The 20,522-nt window shown below is 50.2% G+C and overlaps 1 protein-coding gene across 3 annotated transcripts in view; it reads right to left on the bottom strand.

The window, feature by feature from the left end:
* Positions 1-12,077, bottom strand: part of AP3B2 (adaptor related protein complex 3 subunit beta 2) — a 33,225-nt gene extending 21,148 nt beyond the window's left edge. For 2 of the 3 annotated variants that reach the window (XM_045561602.1, XM_045561603.1), the window contains exons 1-4: positions 11,908-12,077; positions 2,745-2,820; positions 2,534-2,608; positions 2,105-2,200 (exon numbers count right to left, since the gene is read on the bottom strand). In XM_045561602.1, the coding sequence (XP_045417558.1) occupies positions 2,105-2,200; positions 2,534-2,608; positions 2,745-2,820; positions 11,908-12,020 (360 nt within the window). In that variant the 5' untranslated portion in view covers positions 12,021-12,077. The remainder of the gene's footprint in view (positions 1-2,104; positions 2,201-2,533; positions 2,609-2,744; positions 2,821-11,907) is intronic. The other variant, XM_045561604.1, reaches the window with a different exon arrangement.
* Between the last annotated feature and the right edge of the window lie 8,445 nt (positions 12,078-20,522).

The raw sequence follows: 20,522 nt of genomic DNA, 5'->3' as shown, positions 1-20,522 counted from the left end.
AGGGTTTCATAGGGGATTCAAGGGATCAGTTGCACAAAGACAGGATATAGGAAGACCTAGATTATCTGCTTCAACCAGATTGACCCCACTAGTGGTCTGCTAACGAAGTAAACATGGCCTCACGCTGGGGTGATAAAAAGGGAGAAGTCTGGATTGAAATGACTGGTTCCAATGTGCAGAAGAGGCCAAAAACCAGTAACAACAACAAAAAAGAAAACAAGTTGTAGAGGAACACATATATAGTATGATACCACTTACAAAACAATATTTTATATTGTTTAGAAATATGTAAATAGTAAAAGAATAAATACGTACATATGAATGATAAACAGGGGAAGATACATAAGCTTTGGCTGTTTGATAAATGTTTCATTTCTTATGCTGGATATATAGATGTTCATTATATTATTCTTTATGCCTTTTGTAAATCTGAAATAAACTTTAAAAAAATTATAGCTATGGAGTTTCAACACAATGTAATCGTTAAAAAAAACCCAGATATTAATAGTTGTCTTAAGCTGCAGCAAGTTGCTTTATGAAGGGGTGGAGTCTGTATAATATCACTGGAGACACCCTGTCAGAGATGGTCTAGGGCAAAGGTTGGCAAACTGCAGCCCTCAGGCCAAATCTGTGTGCTGCCTTTTTTTTTTAAAGACAGGGTCTTGTTTTGTCACCCAGGCTAGAGTATAGTATGCAGTCACAGACCATAGACCTCAAACTCCTGGGCTCAAGTGATCCTTCTGGCTCAGCCTCTTGAGTAGCTATAACTAGAGGTATGCACTATCACACCCAGCTCGGTTTTTTTGTTTGTTTGTTTGTTTGTTTTCTAGAGACAGGGTCTTGCTATGTTGCCCAGGTTTGTCTTGAAGTCCTGGCTTCAAGTGATCCTCCCACGTTGGCCTCCCAAAGCGCTAGGATTACAGGCATGAGCCACTGTGCCCAGCCTGCTGCCTACTTTTTATAGCTTTATTGGAACACAGTCATGCCCACTTTGGTTATGGCTGCTTTTGCACACAAGGGCAAAGTTGAGTAGTTGCACAGTTGAGACTGCATGGCCTACAGAACCTAAAATACTATTTGGTACTTTACAGAAAGTTTGCTGACCACTCTTCTAGAGAAATCACTGCCTTGACTTGGACTACATGAGCTCTGGTTTTCTAAAAGGGGAAAAGGAGCAGATTGTAGAAACTATAGGTAAATGTAAAAATCTGTGCAGCAATTCCATAACAGTTTTTATAAAATGATTTAACCCTGATTCAAACCAAAGATTAGTTGCCTGAGATGGATCCCATGGTTTTGACTTACACAAAGAACCTGGCACAATGCGTGGCACAGAGACACCCAGGTAAATGCTAAATTAATGAATTGTACATATTAACACAGGTCACGGTGCTTTCCACTTCACCCCAAAGAAGCAGACTCTGTCAGCCCCTCCTCCAGGCCATAGCAGAATGAACAAGGGGTGAGCCCTGGATTTGGGCAGTCAATTCTCGGTCTGCCCTGCAACCTATAGAATTGCTGGAGATGAAAAGATGAGCTGGACCTGTTAGAATCCCTCTCACAGGAATTTGAACTGAGAGTGTGGAAAGAATAGGGGAGTTGATGGTTGTAATCGGAGCTGAAAAATCTGTATGGAGGGCAAGTAGAATGGCATCGATATCGCTCACTTTGCCCTCAAGGTATATTAGACTACCAGAAAGCATGCACCTACCGCATGTGAATACAGCTATAGGTTTTGGGCAAGACAAAAGGTGGAAGTAGCATGGGAGATTCAGGCCACTACTGGGCCGCAAGTCACACTGTACGCACACAGGGGTGAGCACTGAGGAGCTCTCCACTGTCAGGGCTCAGGTGGTTCCTACTTGAGGTGGTCACCACCACCGGCCCCTCAGGGCAGGAGGGGCATCTCTTATGCCCGTCTGAGCCTGGCTCCTACTCTCTGAAGGTCTGGCTGGCCTCTCCTCTGACTCTGACCCCCAACTTGACACAGGCAGGAAGGGGCCTGCAGGGCCTGCTCCCGTGCTCACGGCCTCTCCCTGGGCCCCCTCCCGCAATACGGTGCCAACGAGGCCTAAGCCCTGGGAGGCAAACTGACACCTCTGACCTTTAGGCCACGTTGGAAGGTGGAGATGGACAGCAGGGCCAGGTCTTGCTGCTCCTCGGCGTAGCGCACCAGGTACACGTACACGAGCTTCTTCACCTGGGGGACAGCAGGTTCTCAGCGGAAGGTTTCTCGGCAAAGGCTGGTGCCCCCACCGCCCGGGGCCCCTGGGGACAAATTCTTTCAGTAGTGGGGAGAGCAGCCCCCGGTGTCTCCTGGATCCTTTACCCTGATCTACATCCAATTCAGAGACCTGATCTACATCCAATTCAGAGACATGTAAACAGTGTCTTCTCCTGGATCAGGGGGATTTCTGAGCAGAGTGGGCCCCCATGGGCTGAATCATTTAGCATTTCCTTCCTCACCCCAACCCAGCTTGAGCTTAGTCCTGGCAGAGGTGGGGTGGGAGCTCCCTCACAGGGCAGTGCTCACCTCTATGTTCTTACAGGCCACGTTCTTCACCACGGCAGGAAACAGGTCTGACGCATTCTTCCCTCGGGCGATCATCTGGGTAGGGGTCAAGGTAGGGGAAGGAGAAAGGGGGAGGCCTAGCACTGATCAGGGGCAGGTCCGCGAGAAGCCGAGGACAGCTGTCCCTGCACACCCAGGCCCCTCCCCAAGGGAGCCCCCCTTCCCCTCTCACCGCCACAATCCTCTTCATGGCCTCCAGCTTGAGGGAGTCCTTGTTGGTGTCCAGCATCTCCTTCAGGTCGTCATGCCTGGGGGGTGGCACAAGAGGTCAGCAGAGAGCATGAGGGAGGGGGTGGGGCACCCATCATGAAGGGCCAGGCAGAAAGAAGGGACTTGGGCAGGGAAGGCAGAGGCAGGACCCAGCCAGAGGGGAGGGACCAGAGCTAGGGGGAAGGGGATAAACTGCAGATCAGGGGACTCGGGGGTAGGAGAAACATGTGGGCCAGCCAGTATTATGGGTTGTGCCCCCCAAAAAATATATGTTGAAGTCCTAATCCCTAGTACCTCAGATTTGAAAATAGGGTTGTTGCAGATGTAATTAGTTAAGTTCAATGAGGTCATACTGTAGCAAGGTGGGTCCCTAATCCCACATGTCTGATTTCTTATTAGTAGACAGCCCTGTGAAGAGACAACGCAGGGAGAAAGCCACACGCAGACAGAGGACTGAGAGATGCATCTGTAAGCCAGGGAATGCCAGGGACTGCTGCAAACCACCAGAAGCCGGGAAGCGGCAAGGAAGGATCCCCTCCAGGTTTCAGAGGGAGCATGGCCCTGCCAACACCTTGGTTTCGGACTTTTGGCCTCCTGAACAATACATTTCTGTTGTTCTAACCAACCCTGCCTGTGTACTTTGTTACAGCAGTGTAGGAAACTAACAGGGCAGGGAGAGAGGCCAGGAGACAACAGGAAGGGTGAGGCATGGGTGTATGGACGCTGCTCAGAAAACATGGTCAGGCAGATGGACAAGAAGGACGGTGGAAAGGTCGTGGGCGTCAAAACAAGAGCAGGACGCCCTTGCCCTGCACTCAGTGCGTTTCCACATCCTGACCTCACTGACTAAACTGATTCCAAGGACTGGACAGGTCCCAGAGACTCCACATTGTCCTTGCAACAAAGACCCGACTGTCACTCACCATTCAACAGTCATTCAAGGAAGTTATAAAACCCTAGTAGGAGAAATAAAGATTTGAATAAATGATCTGTCTTCTGCACTTGGCTGAGGGGAATAAGGGTGGTGCCTAAGCCAAGGCCAATACACAGATCTCATGCAATCTCAGTCCACTGAAATTTCAAAGGGAGCATTTTGTCAAACTTTGTGAAATGACAGAAAAATTCATCCGAAAAAAAAATCGGTAGGTAAGAACTCCAAAGAATGTTTTTGGCAAAAGAAGAGAATGATGACAGACAACTCGCCCTACTGGAGTTCAAAACATAAAACACATGACAATGATAACAGCTGTACACCAGGTTAAAAATAGAAGGTCAGAGGTCATGGGGGGGAATTTCATAAGTCTAAGACAACTCACCGAAATTCTAGTGAAAGAACCTTTCTTCCTTTATTTTATTTATTTATTTATTTATTTATTTTGAGACAGAGTCTCACTCTGTTGCCCGGGCTAGAGTGCTGTGGCGTTAGCCTTGCTCACAGCAACCTCAGGCTCCTGGGCTCGAGCAATCCTCCTGCCTCAGCCTCCTGAGTAGCTGGGACTACAGGCATGCGCCACCAAGCCTGGCTAATTTTTCTATATATATTTTTAGCTGTTCGTATAATTTCTTTCTATTTTTAGTAGAGACGGGGTCTCGCTCTTGCTCAGGCTGGTCTCGAACTCCTGAGCTCAAACGATCCACCCGCCTTGGCCTCCCAGAGTGCTAGGATTACAGGCGTGAGCCACCGCGCCCGGCCCCTTTCTTCCTTTAAATAAGTGCTGTTGGGACAACTGTTCCACAGCAAAAAATTATATTTGTACATATATTTCACATCAAAATAAATCCCACATTTGCTTAACAGTTACAGTATTTTTAAATACAGAAGAAGGGGAAATTTTTATTTTTAAAGTTATAAAATTATTAGTAACAAGATGGCTAGGTTTAATTTTTTAAAACTTAGGTATATGAAAAACTAAGAAAACACTAAATTTAAGAAAAAAAATAAGGCAACTGTATTAGATTTCTAGAGCCCCACAACAAAGTACCACAGATGGTGGCTCGAGGTTGAGTCTGAGATCAAGCTATGGGCAGGGTTGGTTCCTTTGAAGCCGCTCTCCTCAGCCTGTAAATGGCCCTTGGGATATTATAGAAAAATACATATTTTCTCACTGCCTCTGGTTCCTGAGACAGAGCTCCTAAAGCCCTAAAACCCTTGGAGATAGGGAGACTAGGAGAACCTTTTGTTCTAATATTTAGTCTTTGACCCTTGTTCCTGACACACAGCTCCTAAATCCCTTGGATCCTGGGTGACAGGAGCAGTCTTTGTTTTTTTTTTGGGTTTTTTTTTGAGACACGGTCTTGCCATCACCCAGGTTGGAATACAGTGGTGTGATCATAGTTTACTATAAGCTCGAACTCCTGGGATCAAGTGATCCTCCTGCCTCAGCCTTCCAAGGAGCGAGGGCTACAGGTGTGTGCCACCATGCCCAGCTAATTTTTTAATTTTTTGTAGAGATGAGGTCTTGCTATTGCCCAGTCTGGTCTTGAACTCCTGGTCTCAAGTGATCCTCCTGCCTTGGCCTCCCAAAGTGCTGGGATTACAGGCGTGAGCCACCACACCCAGGCCAGAGCATCTTTTGCTGTTAGAATTTCTAGCCCTACCACCTGACCTCCAGGGATGGGGGAGTGGAGCTAAACGTTGAGTCAATCAGCAATGGCCAATGATGGCATCAATCATGCCTATGAAATGAAGCCCCTGTAAAAACCCAAAAGGAGAGCTTCCAGATCGCTGAACCACGGAGGTGCCTGGAGAGTGGGGCACCCAGAGAGGGCACGGAAGCTCTGCACCCCTTCCCACATGCCTGGTCCTATGTGTCTCTTACACCTTGCTGTTCCTCTGTACTCTTTATATAATATCATCCTTTATAACAACTGGGTAAACATAAGTAAAGTTTCCCTGAGTTCTATGAGCCACTCACAGAGTTGAACTCAAGTCAGGGGTCATGGGAGCCCCTGATTTATAGCTGGTTGGTCAGAAGTAGAGGTGGCAGCCTACTACTTGCAATTGGCGTCGGAAGTGGGCGCAGTGTGGTGGTACTGACGAGCCCTCAACCTGTGCGATCTGACACCATCTCCAGGTAGACTGACTTCAATTAGAGGATGCCTACATGGTGTCCACTGGAGAGCAGGTTCTTGGGGGCAGAAACCCCCACACATTTTGGAGACCAGAAATGAAGTGTTCTCTTGTGAGTGGTGTGTATGAGAGCAGGAGAAATGCACTTTGTTTTTTCCGATCTCTTACAAGTCTTCTCCCTGTGTCTTCACATAGCTTCCCTGGGTGTGTGCCTGTGACCAAGTTTCCTCTACTTACAGGGAAATCAGTCATGTAGGATTAGGACTCACAGTAACGACCTCATTTTAACTTAATCACCTCGTTACAGACTCTATCTCCAAATAAGGTAACATTCTGAGGTACTGGGGGTTAGGTCTTCAATAAAGTAATTTTGGAGGGACACAATTCAGCCCATAACAGCAACAAAAGGCAAAATATTTGGGATATGGTAAATAAAAGTTTAATATTCAAAACAGATACAGAACTGATATAAATTTATAAGGTCCATGTCCAGCATTTACTGTCAGGGCTCTTGCAAGCCCATCTGCCATCGCTTGCCCCCGAGCTCTTGCTCCCCATTCAGTGAGTGGAGCATAGGCTGGTATTCCTTGGCCAGGTGCCCTTGTGCAGTGAGCAACCTGTCTAACCATACTCAGAGGATGTGGAATCGGTGGTCAAGAAGTGATCAGAGAATGTGAATAAATCGTTGAAAAAAAAGCATCTATATATGCTGATAGAGTTGTGTGACAACTGATGCACTCAGATGTTGCCAAGACAATTCCAAAATGTGGTGAGCAGCTGTGTGTGGGGCCCCAGACTCCCAGATGACACTCTGATAACACCCTGATAACCCACAGCTATTGACCCAGTCAGTGCAAGAACGCAGCCTCGAGAAGTACCACCAGTGGTAGAAATTAAAAAGCAGTGTGTGGAAGTTAGTCATAGACGTGAAATATTTAGAAACCACAGAAAATCAGAAAGCGGGGGTAGCAGTGTTGGGAGAGGGAGAGCATGACTACAGCCATAAGGAGGCAAATGTGACAGCTGCTGATACTGAGAAATGAGTGACAGGCGACGAGGAGAGGAGAAGAGTGGACACAACATACCAGGCTGCGGAAGTGTGAGTGCTCAGCAGAGTCAATGAGAAAGGACGGAAGGGCCACTAAGAAGTTGTCCCAAGAAGTTTAGAAACTGTCTTTCCTGAAGAGATTTTGAAGGAAAGCAAAGTAGGAAGATGACGCCTTCCCGAACACAGAGGCCCTTGCCGGCTGTCAGGTGAGGGCAGAAGAAGACATCCAGCTCCATCATGTTCATCTAAAACTCCCCCACCGGGGGTGAGAGGACACCTTCTCTCCCATGGCCAAGCCAAGGCCAGAAGACAACTACCTTGTCACCCTCCTAAACACAGACCACGCTGTGTGTTCCTTAGAGCGTAGGAAGGTACCGCCTGCCTTGAGCTCGGGACAGCTGGGGCGTGGACAGAGGTACAGACCATTCGACTGGGCCTGGGCAGCACCGAAGGTCTGGGAAGAATGACAGAGCTTCCCTAACATACAAACGTGCCCCACTGCACCCCCAGGACCGCCATGAGCACTGGCATCACCCACGCGGGCCACAGACACACAGTCCGTGCATAAACCCACGCGCACCTGCAGAAAACCCCTGCAGACACACACCCACAACCCCCAGAGAAACACACACTCCCCACATATAGACACCTCCCTCAGAAACACCCCCACGCCTCCCCTACACACCCACAGATCCGACAGACACATATCACACCACGAGACCTCCCCACGCTCGCCCACACCTCATATAGACACACATGTCCCACATGGCACAGTCACACCTAAAACACACACAAAACTTTGACAAATCTTGGCCACTCTAGTCTCATTCACCAAAATGCCTAATGGATTCCTATTCGATATTTATGGTGATAAATTTAGGCTTCCAGAGCAAATCCATCCAGCCTTGGGGATCCTGACCTCCTTCAGAGGGGTCGCCCTGGGGTGACTCTTCCCTGGGCTTCAGTGGGCGGTGGCCGAAGCTCACCCAGTCTCTTTAACGCTGGGTGTTCCCCAGGCTGAGCCCTCACACGCGGGTGTCCTCACCACACCCACGAATGCCACGGGCCCCTGTCAAATGCACACGCCCAGCCCAGGGTGCACATTCCAGGCCCTTGAAGAAGGGGATGGAGAGAGGGGAGGGACAGTGGGGGGTAAAGCAGCTGGCGCGGGCAGGGCTGACTGGCAGGCATGCACTGACACAGACGGCAGCACCGCCCGGAGCCCACCCTGGGTCCCTCGTCCCCACTCCAGCGGCTTATGCTCCCAAGAGGCAGAGGGAGGAAGAGACACAGCAACACCCTGATACCCTGAAACATGCATCTCCCATAGTCAGATCTCCTTACAGGGCACCCACTGTGTGACCCCTGGCCCAGCCTGGCCTGAGGGACTCTCCTGGGGATGGCCGGAGCCAGCCAGGTGGTCAAGCGTGGTGTCTGGGGCCAGTCATGCTCACCGCCCCAGATGCACACCTCCCTGCCCACACACTGGCCAGGGAGAGGCTGGACAAACTCCGCCCGTGCTTTATCCTGTCCCCAAACCTCACCCAGAGCCCACTCTAGCCAGGGCCCGTGGGCAGGAGCAGGTCAAAGTGGGACCTCAACCCTCAAGTATTTTAGTATCCTCCTCCCCTCAGAGCCCCCTGGGAGTCAAGCTCCTCATCTCCCCCACTCACACTCTCAGCCCACACTACGCCCCCGACCACCCTTCCTGCCCGGCCTGCACCCTGAACGTCAGCCCAGTCTTCCACCCAAGGAGGTGGGGCTTGAAGGAGTCGGCTGGGAGTGCAGCTGCCCTGCCTGGCCTTTCTAGATGTCTGGCTGGGGTGGGTCCCTGAGGGTCCCCCTGTACCGTAGTGGCTGGCTCTGGCTCTGGCCAGCCTCTGGGCAAGGTCCTTCCAAGGACACTTCTGGGGTTGTGTCTTCCTCTGAGGCCTGCAGCCACCGAAGCTCCTCAGGCTGCAAGGCCTGGTACCAGGGCGGGGGGCCACCTTCTGGGGCCAGCACAGGGCTGGCAGCCTCCTGATCAGCCCCGCAGGCCCCCCTGACCCCTGGTCTCACCATAGCCCCCGGGAGCTGCAGGAATCGCTGCATTGGGCATCAGGTCCTGCTCCAGGATGGGGCTGAGCTGGCCAGGACGCTGTGGTTGCTTGTCACTGTCACCAGACAGCCCGCCCCCGAAACTCAGTAACCAGACACTGGCAGGGAGGGAGGCTCCAGTTTCCTCTTCACTGCTCAGAGACAAGCCCTCAGGAGGGACAGAAGGGTGCAGACTGTGGACCAAGCCCAGCCCCAATCACTGGGCAGGGCACCAGGCAGTCAGTGGAGTTGACAGAGAGGTGAGGGATGCCTCTTCACCGCCAATCCCGCAGCCACAGCTGGACCTCAGCCTCCCCAGAAATCTTACATGCCCTCTTCTCACTCTGCCCCCAAGCCTCTTGATCCTCACCTGCCCTTCCAGAGCCAATCCCCAACTTTGTCCTTCCTATCAGCCTTCTCTTCTCTCTACTTCCTCCCCACTGGAGGACCCCTGGGTCCACCTAGGGCCCCAGGCCCATCGCTTCAACTGCTGTCACTCACATCCTTGGCCTTCGTGTCCCACCGCCCTCCAACGCCCCTGTCCTGCCAGTGCTCACTTTAGTTTCCATGTTTCAAACCCCTTCGGCCCTCAGGACCCCACCCTCAGCCTTGCCCTTGCTCCCGCAGCTTCACTACCTGCTTCTCACAGAGGAAAGGCTTTGGATGAAATCCCCTGTAGCTCCTTGCCCCCCACTCAGATCCACCTGCGTCTACACTCTCCTCTCCTTTCTCTGGGCGGAGCTGGTCCCCTTTGCACCCGGGCCAGTCATCCACCCTCCCACCTCTCCCTCCTGCCCATCACTCAGGAGCCTGCACTTCCTGTGTTCCTTTCAGCCTCTCCCCCACTCCTGTCTCCTTCCCATGAGCAGTTAAACATGCTCTAGGCTCTCCCATCCTAATAGCAAACACAAATAACAATTAAATAAAACTCCTTGAACCGATGTTCTCCTCTGGCAATTCTTTCTCTCTCTCCTCTTTGCAGTTAAACTTCCTGAAAGCAAAATTCCCATTTGTTGTGTTTTATCTATTTACCCCCATTTGTTCCTTTATTCACTTCAGTCTGGCTTTAGATGCTGATTTAGAATTCAAGGCTGAAGGGTCACCATCTCTGCAATTGACATGATTCAGCCAAAAATACGTCTGGACAGTGAGATAAACCAAATACAGTGTGATGTCCATGATGGTTGCATCTACATGGATACACATATATTCATTGTATTAATTCAATTTTTCTATATGTTTAAAATCATCCACAATAGAATGTTGGGGGAAAAATAATTAGCGCCTGTTCTCCTCGCTTTGCCAGAACTGGTCTCCCAGGGCAGGGGGAAAAGAGTGGAGTGGGAAGGAGCTGATCTTCTCTTTGCCAACAGTGGCCATGAACTTCTTTCCTTGTTCGATTTGACTTTAATGGGCCTTGATGCTCTTTCCTTCTTGAAATCGCATTTTATTTTCTTCCTTGATGCTATTTCCTTCTTGAAATCACATTTTATTTTCTTCCTGCCTTTTGGTTCACTTCTTCTCAGGTACGTTGAAACACTCTCCCCCTGCTCTCTGGTCACTCCTAATGTTGTGTCCTCAGGATTCTGACTTGCGCCCTGTTGGAACTCATTCTATACCCTCTCCTTGGGTTATCTTCACTTCCTTCTGTGGCTTTAACTAACGTATATATAACATATGTTAACAATTCCCTGATCTCTTCTGGAATCCAAATCTTAATATCCAGCTACCCACTAGACTTGAATGCCCCTCAGAGTTTATAATCTCAGCATGTCCAAAGCTGGGCTCAACGTTATTTTCCACAAGTTTGCTAGTGATACTTTTATTTCTAATCACATTGAACAGCACCATATCCATCCGGCTGCAGGAACTAATAACCTGAGTATCATCCTTCTCTCTCCCAGCCCCTCCCTCTTGCCCCCATCCCCCACATCCAATTACCCATTGTATCTGTGGCTTCCACTTCCTCAATAGCCCTCACACCCTCTGTCCCTCCTCTAATCTAGCCACCATCACGCCCCCTGCCTGTTAACTTCAACACCCCCCTCACTTGTCTCTTGCTCAGTCCAGCTCACCTCCAATCTCTTCCCCACAATCCAGCCTGTAATCCTTTAAAAATACAAATGTGATGGTGTCACCTGTTTAGAACCCGTCAGCAGTCCTCTCCACCCTCATTTCTGGTACTCGGTGGCCTGTGCCGTGATTCTGGCTCCACTACAAAACCTGTGGCCGGGCTCTCAAGCTTCCTACAAGCCCTTTCCTCTGGCTGGAACACCCCTCTCTCTCCTCTCTCCCTGGTCCAGGGACCAGGTCTTCGCCCACCTCTCACTGCCCCTCCTACACGGAACTGTAGCTGGCTGCTTCTTCATCCGTGCGTCTCCCTGGAGGACAAGGACAGTCTCCTGTTCACAGCTGTAGTCTGTGACTAGCACGGGACTTGACATAGTCGGCCTCTAATAAATGCTTGTTGCAGAATTTATGAATAAACAAACGAAGGAACAAACACGAATGAGTCAAACGAGGGGCAGGTTAAGGTAGGGTTGAATTATAGGGCAACGTGGGGAGGGCCAGATGGGAGGTGGGGACCAGAACCGAAGGAAGTGAATTTGTAGCAGGGCCAGGCCTGGGAGGTTCTGCATCTCCGTCCCGGGCCCACCTTCCTGGAGAGGCTCCAGGCTCAAAGTCAAGTCCGCTGACTCAGGCCCCTCCCCCCTTTTGCGGGAGCCGACCCGCTTAGCGCGAACAAAGGCTGGGACCCGGTAATGCAGCGCCGCAAACCCGAGAAAGCCCTGGGCCCGGAGGGTTGGTCCTCCCGCGGCCGAGCGGGCTGGCCCGCCCATCCCCCGCCGGCCTGCACCCTCCCCGGGCCGGCCTGGGGCCGGTGCCGCGCGGCCGGGCGCTGTCCATGGTGCCGCGCCGCCGGGGCCTCACCGCTTGTAGTCGGAGGAGAAGATGCCGCCGCTCGCGGGGTCGTGGCCGTACTCGGGCTCCCCGGGGCCGGCAGAGCCGCCCTTGTCTTCGCTGTAGGCGGGCGCGGCCGACATGGGGGCCTGGGCGGGGGCCGCGGACGGGCTTCGGGGGCGGTGGACGGGCGGCGGGGGCCGAGGCTGCGGGGGCCGCGGACGGGCCGCGGGGGCCCGGGGCGGCGGGGGCGGAGGACCCGGGCGCGGGCTCGGCGGTGCGGGGCGGAGGCTGCGCGCGGATTTATCAATCAGGGCCGCGCTGAGGCTCTTAAAGGCGCCGGCCGGCGGGGCGTGTCCGCGGGGGGCGACGGGGGCGGCGCGGCAGGGCTGGCCCCGCCCCGCCCTCGGAAGTCCCCCTGCTTAAGGACGGCCCCTGCCCTTGAAAGGCCCTGACGCGCCCGTCTGCCGCACCGGTGACGGGACGGCCTTCCCAGGGTGCAGCACACCTGCCCGCCCTCGACTACTGGGGCGCCGCTTGCCCCTACGCCAGCGCAGGTGCTCATCCGCGCAGAGGGGCTGTGTCCGCAGGCTGGGGGGCCTGGGGCGGGAAGGGGTGCCCGCGCCCGGACACCGGCCTCAGAGATCTAAGGACTCTCCCTTTCCTCCACCACCTTTCTTACAAAATCTAGTTTTCCAGTGGGAAGCAGAGAGGCTTCCTGGAGGTGGTGGCATTTAAGGAAGGGGGTGTCCAGGAGCGCCGAGGAGCCCTCAGAACTGTGGTCCCCAACCTCCGGGTTGCAACTGATACTGGTCCGTGACCTGTTCAGAACCGGCCACACAGCAGGAGGTGAGCAGCAGGCGAGGGAAGCTTCATCTGTATTTACAGCCGCTCCCAGTCCCTGGCATCACCCCCCCCAGCTCCGCCTCCTGTCACATCAGAGGCATCCTTAGATTCTCATAGGAGCACGGTCCCTACTGTAAACTGCACATGGGAGGGATCTAGCTTGCCGGTCCTTATGAGAATCTAATATCTGATGATCTGGGGAGGAGCTGAGGTGGTGGTGCTAGGACTGGGGAGCGGCTGTAAATACAGATTATCATTAGCAGAGAGGTTTGACTGCACAATAAATGCAATTGCACTTGAATAATCCTGAAACCATCCCCCACCCCATCCATGGAAAAATTGTCTTCCATGAAATTGGTCCTGGGTGTCAAAAAGGTTGGGGATTGCTGCCTTAGAGGCTTAGAGAGATGGAGGACAGGATAGAGAGGGCCGTGAACATCCAATTAAACTTTGGAAAATGGTGTAATGAATCTTTCTGAACTCTCCACGTCTATGCCTAATCCAGGGTCATGTCCATGTCCACGAACACCTAGCAAGGAAGGCAAAGGGCCTGCTGTGACCACCAGAACTCCTGGGTCATATGAGGCCTCCAGTTCAGCTCTCACGGCCTGGGGTACCCCAAGGCCCAAGGAAGGATGGGAATGTGGTGAACCGAGCTAGGGGAAGAGGTGGGATCTAGTTGGGCCTGAGTTTGGGGCATCAGGTTGGGTGGCTGGAGTCTCCTGGCGGGGCCTGGGGAGTGGAAGAGTCCATAAGGCCTCCCTGTTGATCTGTAGACTAGGATCCCAAAGCCAACATGGCTAGAATTAGTGGGCCTGGGTACAAATGGGCGGGGCCTAAAAAGGCAGAGCTTGGCTCAGCAGGAAGGTTCTACTGGGGGAATGATAACCCAGCTTGACCCGACGGAGGAGAGGGGAGGACCCAGGTTTAGAGTTTGGCAGGCTGTACTAAGTAGCCTGAGGCCTTCAGGACTTGGGGCCAAAAGGTTTTCAGAGCGGAGGAACGCAACCAGTGGCAGGTCTACTTGGTTCTGGTGGGTTTGGGCCTGCCAGAGTACAGCTGATCTTGAGTTTGGAGGAATGTGGCCCGTGTGGAGAGGGGGGGCCTGGATTTTGCAGGAGCGCATTGGTTAGGTGTGTTGGTTAGTCAGCTGCTGAGGTGGGTGGGGTCCTGCGTGGGCAGCTGGGCCACGCTCACCGAGCTGCTGGAGCTCTCCTCTATTTGCGGGGAGTCCGGGCCGGGAGCTGGCCGAGCAGGCGCAGTGCAAAGCGCACATGGTCACTGCGCGTGGGGCGATAGGGTGGTGGGTCCATGTCCATGGCTCTGCGCATGCGGAGCTCCAGCACCACGCGGGCAATGCTGCCTTGTCTGCCTTCCCAGGAGCCCGGAAACGTGCGTGCAGCCCCTGGCCGCCTGGATTCTTGCCTGCGAGGCTCGCCAGATGGGTACGGATCAGAGCCAGGCTTATGTACTATACTCCGGGATCCTGCACCCTCATTTCCTAACCCTGAGCGTCCCAAAGCCCCTATCTTCAGAGACCTTCACCCCCAGCCCGGGACCGCAGTCTTCATCCGGGTATGCAGCCCACTGGTGGGGAGTGGCTTGGCTGGGCAGCCTCTCTTCGCAGACTTGGGTCTGTGTTTCAGCTGGAGGCACCCACCCTCCACGTGGATGACTTCTCCCTGGCCGCAGTATACGCCCACGTGGGGCCCGCACCCGCGTCCTTTGGGAGACATCGGCCTGAACAGGAAGAGATCCCCCGGCTCAGGTTCGGCGCCCTCCAACTCCACAACCTGGAAGTGCTGACCCAGGAAAGCCTCAGAGAGGAAGAACTTAACGGTGCTGCCTGCCCCAGTCAGGGTCTGGGAGGAGAAAGCGACCAAACCGCTGGGCATTTGCACAGACGGGCTCGGGCCCTTCTACTGCTCATAGGGTCAGACGGTCAACCGAGGGCTCGGGGAGACCTGGCTTGGTGGAATGGCTTCACTGCCACAAGGGGAGACCTGAGCCCAAGGTGGAATGGCTTCACTGCCACACACTTGCCTCCTGTGCTTAAAAGTGACTTCAGAGACCTGGGCACCCCAGATACATCCTCCCCTGAGACACCCCTGAACACCACTCAGTTTCCAGCAATTGGTACTTCCTCCCCATCCAACTTTGTTTTCTCATCTCAGATTCCAGCCCTCCATTCGCTTCCCTCTCCCTGCTCAGATCCCCTTCCTCAGCCATCTCCCGTCTTGCCAATCCTGCTAGAGGCAACACCAGGCCTGGGTGTCAGCTGATGCCTGGGTTGAGCAGAAAACCTGAAGAAACGGGGAAACTGGGTGAGATCTGAACCCAGGACAGGCATCTCCTCTCAGGTCTGGGTGAAGAAAGGCCTCCCCAACAACCTCAGCAGCAAACATTTGTTGAGCAGCTGCTGATTTGATCCTTATTACAATCACAAGATGGGTACAGTATGCCCATTTTCAGGATAAGGAAACTGAGGTTCCTGGAGGTTATACATCACCGGAGCACACACAGCTCATGTATGCCTGCTTGACTCTGTCCCATGCCCTTTGTACTAAACATCAGTCACCTGTCTTACCTCTTTTCCTTTATAAGAAAGTGAGAAATCTATTTAATTCAGGCTTCTCCTATCTTTGCTGGGAACAGAAGGCTTTTGGTACTTCGGAGGATGCCCCATTGCCTGGGAAAGGGGGTTAAGGCAGATCCAGGGAGCACTGGGCTCTCGGAGGTGATCCTTCTCCCCAGGTCTCTGGGCATCTTTGTTGGAAGGGGGAGGGGTTGACTTTAACAGATGTGACTTGGGCAGGAAGGACCCGTATGCCAGTGAGGAGCAGGGCTGCCAAAACCCACAGTGCAGAATGCCACCCGTTTTGTGGCTCACTGTGTCTCTGCCATCCCTGACCGTTCCTTTCCCTCCTGGCCCCAGTCCGTAGTAGCCTCTGCTTATTGCATGGTGAGTCATGTCTTCAGACTGGGAGCTGTGGAAGACTCAGGTGACCAACTCATTTCAGTCTGCCTTTGACTTTGCATTGGTCTAAAATTGAAAACCTCTCATCCCAGGAACCCAGGGGAACCCGGACAGTTGGATGCCTAGGCTCAGGGCTCCCCATTTCCATCCTCCTCTGTCTCAGAAGGCTACAGGGAGGACCCAGTCATGTGAATGTCCTTTAGCTTTCATTCATGCCCTCCTACCATCCAACCAGGTAAGGAGGGCACCTTGGGTCCTGCTTCCCATGGGTCCTCCACCCCCCATACCCACTGGGCCGAGCAGGGCTTACAGCTGTGGAAGAGGGCGGACTGTTCTGTCCCCTGCTGAGGCGGCAGGCACCCCGCCTGGGGAGAAAACAAGATGAGCTGAGGTCTTCTCCAGTTACCTGGGACATGAAGCTCATCTAGGAGGAAAAAATAAATCCAGCCGTCACCACCTGGCCACTGAGGAGGCGAGGACGGAGGCCACTCTGCCTCTCTCCTGTCTCCCTCAGGCTCCGCACTCCGCCTGTGGGGCTGTTTGTACTCCGCGCGTGGTCGTGCATTTGGTGCACCCATGGGTCTGCACTAGGATGCTGGACACGGGACTGGGAGACCTCGCCCCGTCTGGGCCACCTCTGTATATGGGAATTCAAATAAGCCACTTCCTCTCTCTAGGCCTCAACTTCCTCATCTGTGAGCTAGGGACAATAAGCTGGGGGGTGGCTGGGAATCACAGGACCATTGTGAGGCTCTGGAAGCTCTCTGCGGGCTGGATAAGGCCAGAGGAACAAGGTTTGTTTATTTAAGGGCTGCTCCTGAGCTTGCGGATTTGGGTGCTGGGAGGAGCGGTGGGGAGAATACATCTTCCTCAGCTCCGAGGAGAACAATGGGCCCTCAGAAGCTGGTGGCCTCCCTGTGACCCCTGCCCCAGAGCTCTCAGGGAACACCCAGCTGGAAAGGCACTGGGGAGCAGGGCACCACGCCCGACTCTCCCTCTGAAAGTTCCCCAGCGCTGGCAGAGGTAGGGAGGCACCTCAGCCACCCTCAGCTGGGCCTCTGCACTGTTAGTCGGGTCTGAATGAGGAGATGCCCCTTCAGGTAGGAGATCTAAGTCCACACGTGGCACTCCATCCATAGTGACTATCGCCAGAAACTGTGCTAAAGCCCCAGGCAGCCGTACCAATAATGTCATGAAGTAGACACTGTTATCATTCCCATTTTACAGATGGGGAAACTAAGGCTTGGAGAGGTTGGCAAGGTTACAAGTTTGTAAGTGGCAGAACCAGGATTCAAGCCCGGGTGGTCTGGCTCCAGTGCCCGTGTCCCTAACCACTGTATGGCACTGCCTCTCTCATGCTGCCAGCACGGGAGCCCCCACCCACCTCAGGCCCCACCAGCAGGAAGTGCTGACTCCTGCATCCTCCCTGACCTGAAGAAGCAGTCACCATTCTCCTTGGCTTTCGTTGAGCCAAGCCATCATTTTCTTTGTAAGAAAAGGAAAGAGTCAGGCCCTAGAGCTGTAAGAGCCCAGAGGACAGAGCATCCCAAGCTCTGTTTTTTGTCTCTGTGAATCTACCTATTCTGGACATTTCATGTGGCCTTTAGTGACTGTCTTCTTTCACTGAGCATAGTGTTTTCAAGATTCATCCATGTTGTACCATGTACCAGTACTTCCTCCCTTTTTATGGTCAAATAATATTCCATTGTATTGATATAGTCCATTCTGTTTATTCATTTGTCAGTTGATGGACTTTTGGGTTGTTTCTATTAATACTATTTGAATTTTATAAATAATGGTGCTATGACCATTCAGGTACAAGTATTTGTTTGAACGTATGTTTTCAATTCTCTTAAATATATAATTAGGAGTGCAACTGCCAGATCATATGACAATTCTATATTTAACTTTTTGAAGAAACAACCAACAGGTTTCCAAAGCAACTATACTATTTACTGTCTTATCCGCAATGTTTCAGTTTCTCCACATCCTCACCCACACTTGTTTTTGTCTGTCTTTTTTACAATCATTCTAGCAGCTGTAAAGTGGTATTTCATTGTGATTTGGGTTTACAGTTCCCTGATGAATAATGATGTTGAGCATCTTTTCATGTGCTTATTGGCCATTTGTATATCTTCTTTGAAGAAATTTTCATTTGCCTGTTTTAAAATTGGATTATCTTTTTATTGTTAAATTGTAAGAATTATTTATATATTCTGATACTAGACTTTTATCAACTATACAGTTTACAATAATCCCTCCCATTCTGTGGATTATCTTTTCACTGTCTTTGATAGTGTCCATTAATACACAAAAGTTTCCCATTTTGAAGTAGTCCAGTTCATTTTTTTTTTTTTTTGGTTGCTTGTGCTTTTGATGTCATTCTTAAGAAACTATTGTTTAATCCAAGATCATAATTATGTTTTCTTCCAAAAGTTTCTAGTTTTAACCCTTACATTTAGGCTTGCAATCCATTTTGAGTTAATTTTTGTATATGGTGTGAGCTAGGAATCCAACTCCAACTTTTGCATGTAGATATCCAGTTATCCCAGTACTATTTGTAGAAAGTCTTTTCCACACTGAATGATCTTGGGACTCCTGTTAAAAATCAATTGCCTGAATATGCATAACCTAAACTTTTGTACCCCCACAATATGCTGAAATACGAATAAAAAAAAATCAATTGCCTGTACTCCCAGCTACTTGGCAGGCTGAGGCAGGAGGATTGCTTGAGCCCAGGAGGTTGAGGTTGCAGTGAGCTATGATGATGCCACTGCACTCTAGCCCAGGCAATGGAGTGGGACCCTGTCTCAAAAAAAAAAAAAAATTGACCATAGATGTGTGGGCTTATTTCTGGACTTTCAATTCTGTTCCATTGATCAGTATGTTTTTACTTATGTTAGTACCATGCTGTCTTGATTACTGTAGATTTATAGTAGGTTTGAAATTGGGAAATGTGAATTCTTCGACTTTGTTATTCTTTTTCAAGATTATTTCAGCCATTTAGGGTCCCTTACAATTCCATATGAATTTTTAGGACCAGCTTGTCCATTTATGTAAAAAGAAAAAAAAACGGCTGGAATTTTGATATAGATTGTGTTGAATATATAGATAAATTTGGGAAGCATTACCATCTTAATATAAGTCTTCTAATCCAAGAGCACAGTATGTCTTTGCATTTATTTAAGTCTTTTTTAATTTACTTCAACAATGTATTATAGTTTTTGGTGTACAAGTCTTATAGATTTCTGTATAAAATGATTCCTAAGTATCGTTTTTGATAGTATTATAAATTGAATTGTTTTTGAATTTCATTTTCAGATTGTTCATTGGTAGTTTAAAAATACAACTAATTTTTGTATATTGGTCTTATATCTGACAACCCTGCTGAACTCGTCTACTAGCTCTATTAGCTCTGTGTGTGTGTGTGTGTGTGTGTGTGTGTGTGTATTCTTTAGGGTTTTCTACATATAAGATTAAGTCATCTTCAAATAGAGACAGTTTTACTACTGCCTTTCCAATGTGGCTGCTGTTTATTTTTCTCGCTAAAAGTTCTGACTAGAATCTCCAGTACAGTGTTGAACAGGGGTGGCAAGAAAAGATTGTTCCTAATTTTAGAGGAAAAACTTTTTTAGTCTTTCACTATTAAGTATGATGTCAGCTGGAGGTCTTGTGTATGTGTGTGCTAAAACATACACAACATTACATGTACCATTTTAACTATTTCTAAGTCTACATTTCAGTGGCATTAAGTACATTTACATTGTTGTGCGACCCCACCACCACTATCCTTCTCCAGGTTTTTTTCATTGTCCCAAGCCAAAATAACCAGCAATCCTGTCACAGTCTCTACCTCTTTTTATGAGGCCATTGTAACAACGTAAAAGGACGGTACAAGAAAAAAAAAAACCCTACAGGCCAATATTTCTTAAGAACATAGATTAAAGAAAAAACTATCTTCTAAAATATTAGCAAACTTAATCTAGAAATGTATTAAAAATCATGACCAATTTTGAGGGCTTATCCTCAGAATTCAAGCATGGATTAACATTAGAAAATTTATTAGTATAAATCATTGCCTTATCAGATTAAAGAAGAAAATCCATATATTACATCTTATTGATATTAATTACACAAAAACATTAGTCAGAGTTTACCATCTCTTCTTGATAAAAGCTCTTAGCAAACCAGGAATGGAAGAGAACTTAATAAAGGTTATCATGGCAAACATATTTAATAGTAAAATGTTAGATCTTCTTTTATGGGTTGAATTGTGTCTCACAAAAATTCAAAAGTTGAAGTCCTAACCAGTATGTCAGAATGTGACCTTACTTGGAGTTATGGATGCTGAAGATATAATTAGTTAGACTAATATGAAGTCATTAGGGTGATTCCTAATCCAATATAACTATTATTCTTAGAAAAGGGGAAATTTGGACATAGACACACACACACACACACTGCCAGGTGAACATAAAGGCAGAGATTGGGGCGATGCATCTACAAGCCAGGATAGCTGGCTTGAGTTTCATCTGCTGCTGTGAGTTTGATTTCCCCAGCTGACCTCTCTCTGGGATGGGAGGAACTATGAGAACTTGGCACATATATAGGGGATGTGTCAACTGGGAGGCTTCTCTTCAGGGTACACAGTCAGAAGGTAGGAGGAAGGCCCCTTCCAAATGCCAAAATGAGAAGGGCTTACCCACATTGGAAACTGGAGCCCTCCTGAGGCAGATCATTCTCCTTAGGGAACACTTACTGCTCTGTTTTTAGTTTTCAGTTTAGTTTTAGTTTAGCGATTGCTGCAGCTAGCCATTTTGTA

This window comes from Lemur catta, chromosome 9, assembly GCF_020740605.2.
Source record: "Lemur catta isolate mLemCat1 chromosome 9, mLemCat1.pri, whole genome shotgun sequence".
NCBI lineage: Eukaryota > Metazoa > Chordata > Mammalia > Primates > Lemuridae > Lemur > Lemur catta.
This window is presented reverse-complemented; position numbering and strand designations above follow the sequence as displayed.